This window comes from Columba livia, chromosome 11, assembly GCF_036013475.1.
Source record: "Columba livia isolate bColLiv1 breed racing homer chromosome 11, bColLiv1.pat.W.v2, whole genome shotgun sequence".
NCBI classification, from domain to species: domain Eukaryota; kingdom Metazoa; phylum Chordata; class Aves; order Columbiformes; family Columbidae; genus Columba; species Columba livia.
The window spans coordinates 343754-355753 of NC_088612.1; the positions used below are offsets into that span (position 1 = coordinate 343754).

General features: G+C 44.4%; 1 protein-coding gene across 5 annotated transcripts in view; it reads right to left on the minus strand.

Annotated features, from left to right (window-relative positions):
- Window positions 1-2491: 2491 nt before the first annotated feature.
- UNC13C (unc-13 homolog C) overlaps window positions 2492-12000 on the minus strand; it is a 90758-nt gene continuing 81249 nt past the window's right edge. For all 5 annotated transcript variants that reach the window (XM_065076365.1, XM_065076367.1, XM_065076368.1 and 2 more), the window contains 5 exons: window positions 11867-11947; window positions 9422-9569; window positions 5562-5654; window positions 4715-4874; window positions 2492-3877 (listed from right to left, as the gene is read on the minus strand). In XM_065076365.1, coding sequence (XP_064932437.1) covers window positions 3592-3877; window positions 4715-4874; window positions 5562-5654; window positions 9422-9569; window positions 11867-11947 — 768 coding nt within the window. In that variant the 3' untranslated portion in view covers window positions 2492-3591. The remainder of the gene's footprint in view (window positions 3878-4714; window positions 4875-5561; window positions 5655-9421; window positions 9570-11866; window positions 11948-12000) is intronic.

The window sequence follows — 12000 nt, forward strand, 5'->3', positions numbered from 1 at the left end:
TCAGTATTTGCCTACAAATTCGATTTATACAGTCGTTAGCATGAGAATATCAATGAAAACTACTAAAATAGATGAAACAGTGAACATTTTATTATTTCTCTTCTGTAAGCTTCTCAAGCAATTCTGTTGATAATCTCTTGGAGTTAAAGATACTCTCTCCCATTTGACTAGTTGGCATGTTTTCCGCACTGATTGACGGGATGGCTTTCCATATGGAACTGTGCTGCGTGTACGGTCTGTATGTGGCCCAGAGACTCGTGTTGGTGTTGACTCCGGAAGTTCGAGTCCGGTTTTTCTTGCTCAGGGAAACTGATACTTGGTTTAAAAATACTGGATTATTATCCACCAAGATCTGCAGGTTCATATATCAGGACTTTCCTCTCCTGTTGTGCACATTTGATACAGAACATTTTTGTCTCAATTTCCATAAGACAGAAGAACTTAGACATAAGTCTTTCTTTTATATACATTAATGCGGTAACTTTCCAGCTGATTGCACCTTGCAGATCATCACGCATTAATCACAGAGCGCAAAAGGCGTGCAGAAAGGACAACGGGCTCTACAGGCAAATCCTGCGCAGTCCCTTTCTGACCATAAAATAGTGTGAGAAGTTAGATGTACCATTTAGAGCTGCTTTTGGACAGCTATGAATTAATGGAGAGCTTAAAATCAAAATAATTATTATATTCTTGATTAACATTAACGATAATGATTAATCCATAAACTCAGCCATAGTCTAAATTTTTTACATCTTGATTTCATAATGAAAGATCTTCATACAGAGACTTTGTACAGATTTTTGTAATTACCACTATTAAAAGCCCATGATGCTGATTTTGTTAGGGGGTCACTCAACCTCAAGTTGGCTGTAGAGCCATGGAAGCGACTGTTCGTAAGAACTGTTTGCCATATGTCACAGCCATGGGTGGGCTATTCGTTAGAATCAGTCTGTCAGCCTAACTGCATCTACCTGAAGGTGCAAAACCCGAAGGTCCATCTGATTTTGCTGTTCCCCATGGTACCAGCCTGTTCTCGTGGGCCCAGCGCTGAACAGGAGGGGACCAGATGGTCTCCAGAGGCCCCTTCCAACCCAAGTTACTCGGGGATCCTGGGGAGGCATTTGGCACCTTCCTCCCGTTTCTTGTACAAACCTGTACCCGTGATGCAAACCGTGTTGACGCTGACATCTGTTCATGAGAACACGTACAGCACTCGGAGGAGGAGTTCAGCTCCCTCTGATGTATGACTCTGATTAAGCTCATCTTTTGATGAGTTTCAAAGTTCCATTCAGCCTGTGAACTGGAAAACCATGTCCTGAATGGTTACAGTAACTCAAACTAAATTGCTCAGCTTGACTTAAATGACCGAAGAGCAGCCGCTGGACAGAGCTCCCCCTGACTTCACTGAGAGCAGGTTTGTCTGCCCACGTGTCTGTTCTGGAAGTGTGACAGTAAAATACAGCAGCAACTCAGCTTCTCCTTTAAACATGAGATTTATAATGGCCAACCATTCCTGTTAACAGCTGATGTGAATAAGTTGTGCAAATGACTTCTTTATTTACAGGTAAACAAATACAATGACTTATAAAACTTCTTGGAATTAACTCTCCTTTGCAGTGTGGAATACTTCTGTTAACTAGGCTTGTGTAAATGACCTCTTTGTAAATGAAAATGCCTGTGAAGAAGCTGCACAAGTTCACAGTTGCACAAAACCTCTATTTAGTAGGTATTGTTAAAGGTGCATTCTTTTTGTCACTTCATGTCTATATTAATGAATGACGTTTTGAAATGTGACATTACCAGCACAACATTTCACAGGGAGGAGCGGCTTTCTGAAGCGCCGAGCTAACACGTCCCCGTTGGAACGTCCCTGTGCTGTACGGCGCTCTGCGGCGCAGCGCGGTCTGCAGGACGCACACCAGTAAGGTACCTTGGTCTGATTCTCCCTGCTGTGGTCTCAGTGAAGTGTTTTTAGCGCTCTAAGGCTGTGCAGATCTTCTCTAAATCCACTTCTGGCAAATCCACTTTCTACTTTTATTCAAGGAAGAGGACTGAGGTGTTGAAAGACGTCCTTGAAGTCCCATGTAAATGTCTCGCAGAGGGTACCCTGGAGAGAACCCGGTTTACCTGTGTGGAGTCCTGTCCAGCATTTCAAGACTGGCATCAACACGCCACGTATGTCCCCTCCATCCCTCTTATTTCGTTTTTCCCGAAGCCAAGATCAAAACTCCAACCTGTGTTATTAGAAACACTTTTAATCAAAACCAATGACAAATAAGTGTATTATTACAGAACATTATATTATGTATATGTGCATTCCTCATCATAGATTTTTAGGAGGCTGACGTATCAACTCTAACACTTATGAAAGAGCCAGATGTTAGACACTGGAAATCATCCTTTGATACATGATAAAGCTGTATTGTAAACCCGCTTCATGGACTTCACATGCATGTAAAACCTATAGGTACATCAATAACAAAACTAGAAAGCAGTTTCTTCATACTTTATTTTACAATTTCTCACTAAATATATTTACAGAACACAGAGTTTGCTTTAGTGCAATACATAGTAATGTTGCATAAGTACAAACGGTTAACTTTTCTAAAAAAAATAAATAAGAAATAAAGCACTTAACTGATGTCACAGCTAAGTATGTAAAGCAACGGTACTAACTGAGTGAAGACGCTAACAGCATCTCTTCTCTTCGCAAACAGCCTCTACAAACAACCCCCAAGCGGCATCTCCTGTTCAGACCACGAGCCCTTGTACAGCACCGATCATTTAGAACGACTTAAGAGCGCGCGTGCTGCACTGCGCCGCCGTCTTTTCCTGCGGGTACTGACTCTTTTAATACAAATATGGTATTACCTTGGCAGTTTTGAGAACAAAGTTATCTTGAGATATCAAACATCAGTAACAAACTCTGATAAGCACAGCTTCTTGAGAACTTTAACAGCATTTCTTCACAGTGATAGTTATGAAAGGTTGGAAAAAGATTAGCATAAAATATTCCCATCCTTTTTCAGTTTTTATGCAAAAATCATTACTTTATACTGTTAATTATAAAATTACAAACACTTTCTATAAGTAACTGCATCTGTAGTAATGATAGAAAAAGTTATCTGTAAGACACCGAAAATGAGGCTTGCATAAATGACAGTTTGAAGAAAACTAGGTACGTATTTTTAAAATAACAGTGAGGGAGGTAACTTAATTTAGAATAAGCAGCACAGTAGTTTAACAGAGACAACCTACTAATTAATTTAAAAAAGCTAATGATTTATTAATAACGGTTAAAAAATAAAGGAATTGTGATGAGGTGAAATCAACATTTGAAAAGATATGATGAAACATAGACTCTTAATCTTAGTTTTGGCACTTCATTGGGACAATTACTTTACCAAAGACCAAAATATGTATAAAAGATGTACAGCTCCTTGACATACCTTGCAAATATAGTACAGAAGTACTGGCGAACACTGAAAACATGGTTAAACATTCCCACAGATTTGCACATGCATGCACTACTCAGACGACAGCACTGGATCTAAGTTCTTGGCGGCGACAATCTTGCATCGCTTGGGTATTTTAGGCCGTTTCTTCAGCAGATCGTGTTTCTGATTTAAGTCTTACAAACTCTCTAGCAACTTCATCATTGTTCCTCTGAGAAAGTATTCTGAGAATCGTCAGCCCGGTTTCATCCACAGAGACGTTCCTCAGCAGGGGGTACCAGGAGGCACAGCTGCCCTTCTCTGCCACGCTCTGCAGCTGGATGACGGTCATCCCGATCACGCGGTCCTCCCGCGCAAAGCAGTAATCCTTCACGGACAGGTGCAGTTCGTAGGCTCCTGGCTTGTCTTCGCTACTCAAGATGCTGCATGGATTAAAAATGTGGATTTAGGACAAGCAGTTCGGTTTAATTCCCCTGAGGAATGAACTTACTCTAGAAACCTTGTAAAAATTCAAGTGACAGTAATAGTTTAGTTTTTGTAGATCCATCTACACAGTTAACTGTTCAGATGCTACTGGTGATGTAGCCTCTGTTGCCCACTGACCTGAACAGAAACGGTAATTCACCATTCGCTCACCGGCTGAAACGAACACTCTTACCTTTCCTGGAAAGCACCTAGAATGGTGCCGCAGCCGTCATAAGCAACCACGCCTTTCAGTGAACGGCAGGAACAGGGCAGCCCGCGGCAGGGCACGGCGCCCTGGCCGGGGCGCGGGGAGGAAAAGGCTCCGCCTGTTACGGGGCCGGGGCGCGGGCAGGGAAAGGGGCTGTCGGGAGTACCGACTGCCATCAGCTGAATAATCCTTAGTGCCTTAGGGATTAATAATAATACTATTAACACGTGTACAACCCTTTACATACCTAGATAGCTCAACAGTCAGAAAAGCCGAGCTATCTCGCAGAAATAATTAAGGCTTCAGTCCAGGTAACTACTGGGGCAAATAGATTCATTTGGTACATGAACAGTTATTCCTGTGCACGGAAATGAGTTGTACATTTTAACTAGCTTTTGTAACACTGAAAGCTTGGTGTTGTCATTAATATAAAACAAAGATACAAGTTACTAAATAATTTTGAAGTTGTGTCCATCTGATATGTATAGAGGCCTTGGGATGTTTTGTCATGTTCTTGCCAGTTAAACTGCAAAAAATTCTGACAAATTGCATACAATGTGCAAATAACAGACAAAAAAAGACTTACAATTGGAAAGTTTCATTGTATTTTGGTGACCAGGTGTTGCTCTTCGTCTTGGTTCCGTGTTTTCTTTTCTTGTCACTGAGGTTAGGACCTAATATGCAAACTTCCACAAACGGCCGGAACATGGCTGTCGTTTGCCAGTTTAGTTTGTTAATTGCTACAACTATAAATAAATAAAAGCAAAGAAGTTCAATACAGTTGCATTGGAAGAGGTCCAAACAACTGTCCATATGGCTTCGTCTAGCCAGCGAAAGGTGACCGGAGAGCTCTGCCGCAGGGTGCAATCCCCAGCACGCCTGCAAGGAGCGCTGCCTGTTCTCTGTGCCATGTCCCACTGGTTTCAGTTACAACAGTAGCAAATATACACATGTACCTTACAAATGCTTCACATTAACAGCTCTTTGGTCTGCTACATTCACTGTAATTAAAAAAATAGCTTATACTAATATAAATGATAGTGGGTTTCCTCTGCAATTCAGGTTGTGCAAAACAAAGACATTTTGTTAACAATTTAACTTTTAAAGTCTTGATGCAATCATTCACTACCCAGCTTTGCTACAGCTTCTGGAAAATCAAAGGATATGCAATTAATTCAGAAGTGTAATTGGCACATTTGAATTTATAATTCCATGACTTCTTGTAGTAAATTACTTGCCACATCAGCTTACCTTCTGCTGATGAGCAAGGAAAAAGTACAGCCCTAATCACGTGAGCCACGCTCAGGGATTTACAAGTCCTATAATACTTAACACTGTTATTTCATTACTGGTATGGTTTACTTATGATGTAGTGCTTTGGGGTTTTGCACTCTGTAGTTGCTTTCTTTTCAAATGAGCTATTTGAACCTTACCTTTTACAGTGACTTTATGCTCGCCGGTTCCAGGATGTGTAGAAATGTCCACCTGTATGGATATCTCACCCACGGTATTATTAGTGCTGTGACCTGAAATAATAATGAGGAGATTAGCACACCTGGCTTCTCTACACATCCAGAGAAACAGACAATGAAAGAAGGTAAGTAAGTGCTATTTTCTGTCATGTACACTGCGAATTTCTGACACACACTTCACATTTAAGTGGGAATCAGTTACAGAGTCATAAGTGATTTGCACCTTGCAAGTGCAAATGTCTATGTGAAGTGCCTCAGTAAAATAAAACCCCCTTTCATTTGGAACCTCGCGTTCCAGTTGTCATTGTGTTTGTATCCTGAGGTGTAACACTTGGTGGTTCGGTCAGACTTCGTTTGCATGTGCAGCCCAGACACCTTCTCGCAAGCCCACATTTGGGAAGTCATCTCTGTATTGCTATTGATGAATCCTTTGCTGGGGCTGAAGTCTAAGCCAAGTACTAAAGTTCTGCGCTGGCACAGACAAAGTGCTACAAGTTACACTTCACCAGCAGTCTTTTCAATACGTGAACTTTTCAAATGGTTATTTTCTGCCACTCTTTTGAACGCATTGATTTTGATATTAGCCTATGCTAGAATACCTATATTGGCTTTAATTCTGCAAGTTTATTTGTTGTTGTTTTCTGTTGTTCGTTACTATCAATTCCCTGCAATTGTGTGCTGCCTTCTGCAGCTTCTAAGGCGGCTCTGTTTATTTTCTTTCTTGAAGTAAGGTTGTGTAACACATGATCGTGACCTCAATTTCAAACTAGAGTGGATGAAGTGGGAATTATTTCTTGAGCAAAATTCTGTCTGCAGTGTAGGTTATGAGAGAACTGGAAATGCTCTGTAGGACTTAAAGTTCATAATAGAACAGGCACAGCTTTCAAAATATGACAGTAAATAATACAACAATTCTGACATGTGAAAGACCAGGAAAAACAAGTTGCTTTTTCACTTACAAGAGCTGCCAAACAACTTCTATTTCCCATAGTCCGATGTCATCGATCTGCTCGCGAAAACAATGGTGCGTTTGCTGTTCGCCAAGTTAACTGTAAGTTCAGTGCCTGAACCTGGTTCCATCTATTTAAGAAGATGATGAGGTTCTGCTTTGCCTCGTGCCGTTGGGTTGCAGGAGAACATGGAGCGCAGCTCTGGCTTTGAGTTCACCTTCACTTTGATCATGTCATTTCCCTCCCTCGTGCTGGTGGCTTCACAAGGTGAGTATGGAGTAACTGTTACAGCTACTCATTCTCATTAGGTGAATATTTTACATTCTGCTTACTATATTTTACTGTTTTCAGATGCTTCTTCCCTTTTTTCCTTTCAGTTGCCCACCATAAGAATGAAGAACTGCACTGAACATCAGCTGATGGCAGGGAACGGCCTTTCCTACGGCCGTTGACAGGCGAAGCGGAACTGCAGCGCGAGCGCTCATCTTCCTGCTGAGGCACCGCAAGCTGAAACGTACATCGCAGCCCTGCCACTATGGATGGCTGTATCGTACACCTTACCATAACAACAGCATTCTGTGGTGGTATTTATGGAACTAAGCTACTGTGAATGTATTTCTCTATTTCCAATAAGTAACTACTTTAGATGGTATTTACTTTGTAGATATTAGTGGTAATGAATGAGAGCAAATTCAGAACACTAATGTTTGAAGTGGTCTTTTTTACGTTGTTTGTTAAAACTAAAATCATATTAATCCAAATGTTATTAGAGCTGATGATAATCAAATGCAGCCATTCACAACACACGCTCTACTTTATGAAATTACTGAAGATTTAAGAGAGTTGCTAAAATAAATCACAGCTATAAATCTCCTTTCAATGTTTTTATCCTTTAAAGTACTCTAAAAGGTGAATGTATAACTTAATTCAATCAATAGGTGACTGCTAGGCTGAAAATTCTCATTTTTAAGGAATGAATTCTGAGAAGCATCACCAGGACTGGTCAGAGCATTAACAGTAAGGCAAATATACCATAGAGTGGGACCCACAGATATGGATGTAGTTTTACTTCACTGTTCTGTTTCCCCTTCTCTGAAATGCAGACATACAGTAAGAGGTCGTCCTTTATAGTTCTGTCTTGATTGTGAAACTGTGGTTGAATTTGGCTCAAGTTTAGTTAAAATTAACTCATCCTGCCTGAACTGAAATCCGACTTTCTTGTCTGGAGTTGATGTAGGTTGAGAACTTGTATAAATACATAAATATACTAATACATGGTCATTTGGAGCTTTCCTTGATGATATTCTGTGCTGGCTTCCATCCCATCCAGCTGTTAGCCAGCTGTGGTGTGTGTTAGCCAGGCAGCACCGAGCCCCAGGTCCTGCAGCTGAGCGACTGTTCTACAACCGATCCACGCTTGACATGACTGGAGCACGCAGAACAGTGGTACGGTCACTAAAGATGTTGAGAACAATCCATATCACAGTCTACATTTGTGCCAAAATTGTGTCCTGCAACTGAATTTAGAGGAGGAAAAAAAATCACTTTTACAGGAGTGTCCAATCTGGAAGTGACAGTTCAGAGCGGAGCGTGTCCCGAGGAAACAATCAACCGCAGGTCGGAGCCTCGGGGCACCTGCTTGGTAATGGTGCACGGACGCTCTGAGACTCGCCTGGCGGTGCTTTATGTGCTCTTTGCAGAGGCATCAGTCACAATTAGTGTGTAAGATACAAGTCAGGCTCTGAAATGCTGCGGAAGATGGGAGTCACTCAGGGTCTGAAACACCGTTCTGTTCCCTAAACTGACTTCAGCTCTACGTCGGTGTCCATTTTAGAGATGCTAAAGCTGACCTGCTCCACAAAATGGCTCTTGGCAGTGCTAACAGTAGTGTATGGTTGAAAATGAAGAAGACTGTGATCCAGAACAATGTGCTTACAACAGGCGCTGCAGAATCACCCGGACACCTTCTGGTTAATACTGAATGTGAACTTCAGGTAAGTGAAATTAATTTAGTTAGCAGTTTATAATGAGTTGTATGTAAAATTGTAATGTTTTGCCACCAAACAATGTTGTTTGCAGAAGAGCATGCTGCTCTACAACTTGTACATTTGTGGGTGAGTATTAAAATGGATCAAGTGCTGGCAGGCTTTTCTTGTTTTCCTACAGTTCTGATAGAACTGGTGTGCAAGCACAGGCATCCCACGGTGCGCAGCGGAAACACGCAGACCTCGGACTGAGTCCTGATGGGAATCGGAAAACCCAGGTTTCTGTTTCAGGACTTACAAAGGAGTTCTGCTGCATTTTAGTCTACAGAACCCCCTGTTCCTCTTGAATCCGCAGACCACCTGCTAGAGAAGTGTGTGTTCCGTATCGTGGAACCAGTGACTGCCTTAGGGACATGCTGCTCAAAGCTTTTTGTTCTTAATCCCCACAGGAAACCTTAACTACAAAAATCATGACATATGCCTTACTTGTAATTAGTAACTAATATCCTCCAGCTCTGAAAGTACCTAGAGCTGCCAATGAACTCTAAGAATTTACTCTGTTTCTGCAATTATAATACACACTGATATGGCCTCTACTGCCCTGTTTGCGTGTGGAGTGCTCCTATAGATAACCCAGATATTCGGTGTTCGTATACAGCTATAGGAACTATTCCTCCTGGTAGGTGACAAGCTGATGAACTCACTGCCCTCGGACAAGCTCCACTGGTTGACAACAGCACTTGGTACAGGGTAACATCACAGGGGCAAATCTGTGACAGTAAACTCTAAAGTACCACAGTGTTTGGAGAATGTGACTGGCAACCAACCGTTTAGAACACTTAAAACATCATTTGACGCACTTATTTGTCTATTATAGGTCACTTACTCTGAGACGTCTGGGTGTCTATGAACTTCTTTATCAGGGCGTCAGTGGTTTGCGTGTAAAGGCTCAGGGCGTATTTCAAGGACTGCAGGTCTGGGCTCTTCTCCAGGAAACCCTTCTTCAGGCCACTTCCTCCAGCGTGGAAGTATTGCTGAAACAACACCAGCACGGCTGTTCAGAGAGGCGAGTTATCCAGTTACAGACAGACAAGTATTTAACACCCAGCGCGTGTGGCTAGATTGGCGATTACAGCGGTGAGAGAACTGCCATCGCACCGCGCAGAGCTGCTTCCACACGTCAGCGTTCTAGTGGCGCTGGAGAAGAGAGCAGAATGGTTATTTTGGTGCTCATGATGGCTGGTCCTGCCCGTGGAGCACTTCGCACCCAAGTCCCATTTCTGCATCATCGAGGCTCTTTGCTTAGCATTTGGGACAAACAGGTTTTGCCGTATGGTGTAAGCAGAGCTTACACGGTGAAGTCAGGCTTTTCAGAGAGCATTGCTTTGCTCGGTTCATGAATGTGCTGCACGGAGATAAAATGCTGCTCATTCTATACACTGATTCCTTTCCAGTTGTTTACATCAAGAAAAGACCCAGGCCAAAGTGAAAAGGACTGTTAAATACATTTAATCTTATTCACTAATGATTTCTTTTGACTTCAGAAATCCAGTCTGTGAGGACTGTACAAAATTCTCTAGTTTTTAATCCAAAAAAAGGACATTGTTGATCACTTTACATTTCGGAGCATAATGCAGTAACCATAAGAGGAGGGGAAGAGAAAACAAAGTTTTCAGAACATTTCAGCTGCCCTGCGGCCTAATCCTTTCAGCGTTACTTTATCAATAACCAACAAACTCATTGGTATTTCTAGAAATGCGATTAGCACCAGGTAAGGTTGGATGGATTGTGGCTCCTTTAAACTCTAATGTAAAACATTTACTGCAATGCTAAGATTTTCTAGAGTATTTTTACACATTACCAACATCTGCATCAAGACAATGTTGGTAATGCATAAAAATTAATTTATTCGGAAGTGTTTTTAACAGGTGTGCAATGAATGGGATTTTCTTGTTTTCGCTGAAAAGGGACCAATGTGTAGAATAATTAAATGGCATCTTTAAATTAAATCGAATTATGTAGGAGTGACAGTAAATTAGGTGGTGAATTCCAAATGAAATATAGCTGACAAATTCAGCTGGACATAGAATTTAAAATAGTACACAGTAATTGATGCATGGTATTAAAAGCCCTGTTTTCTGGTGTGCTATAAAAACCCATGTCATGCATGTGCTATAAAAATCCACATCATACATGTTTGCAGGCAAGTGCCGCTTTGAATAACCGCACTTTTCGGGCTCAGTGTCTTGTTTGTACAAGAAACGAGGCCACGCTGCAGCACGGCGAGGGCTCAGCCTGCAGCACGAGGGCTCAGCCCGGCCGCGGCACGAGGGCTCAGCCTGCAGCACGAGGGCTCAGCCCGGCCGCGGCACGAGGGCTCAGCCCGGCCGCAGCACGAGGACTCAGCCCGGCCGCAGCACGAGGGCTCAGCCCGGCCGCAGCACGAGGGCTCAGCCCGGCCGCAGCACGAGGGCTCAGCCCGGCCGCGGCACGAGGGCTCAGCCCGGCCGCGGCACGAGGGCTCAGCCCGGCCGCAGCACGAGGGCTCAGCCCGGCCGCGGCACGAGGGCTCAGCCCGGCCGCGGCACGAGGGCTCAGCCCGGCCGCGGCACGAGGGCTCAGCCCGGCCGCAGCACGAGGGCTCAGCCCGGCCGCGGCACGAGGGCTCAGCCCGGCCGCGGCACGAGGGCTCAGCCCGGCCGCGGCACAAGGACTCAGCCCGGCCGCGGCACGAGGACTCAGCCCGGCCGCGGCACGAGGACTCAGCCCGGCCGCGGCACGAGGGCTCAGCCTGCAGCACGAGGGCTCAGCCCGGCCGCAGCACGAGGACTCAGCCCGGCCGCAGCACGAGGGCTCAGCCCGGCCGCAGCACGAGGACTCAGCCCGGCCGCAGCACGAGGGCTCAGCCCGGCCGCGGCACAAGGACTCAGCCCGGCCGCGGCACAAGGACTCAGCCCGGCCGCGGCACGAGGACTCAGCCCGGCCGCGGCACAAGGACTCAGCCTGCAGCACGAGGACTCAGCCCGGCCGCGGCACAAGGACTCAGCCTGCGAGGAGCACAAGAACCAGATGAGCTGTGGCCACCTCCTCCTTCAGGAGATGCTGCACTGTCCTGTCTGCAACTGGCAGAATAACATTTCTAACTTTCCTGCAAGAAGACAATTAGATATTCGCTTTCAAGCAACGCAAGCAGCTGAGGATCAAATGGTTCTCGACATATTAAAGGGATCTTCATGCTTCTAAAGGACAATTCTATTTTAGAATCTATTGTTTACGCCAATCGTGTTCTCGGTCATTCCAGCACAGAACAGACAACCAGAGCAAGCCGCACCTTGATGGTAGCGAGGGCCACGTCCATGACGGCGCACTGCCGCAGCGTCAGGCTCCTGGCTTCCTCCCGGATCACGTGCTCCTGCAAAGCAGGACGGGGCTGCAGCGGCTGCGGAACAGGAGGCAGCGCTGCGC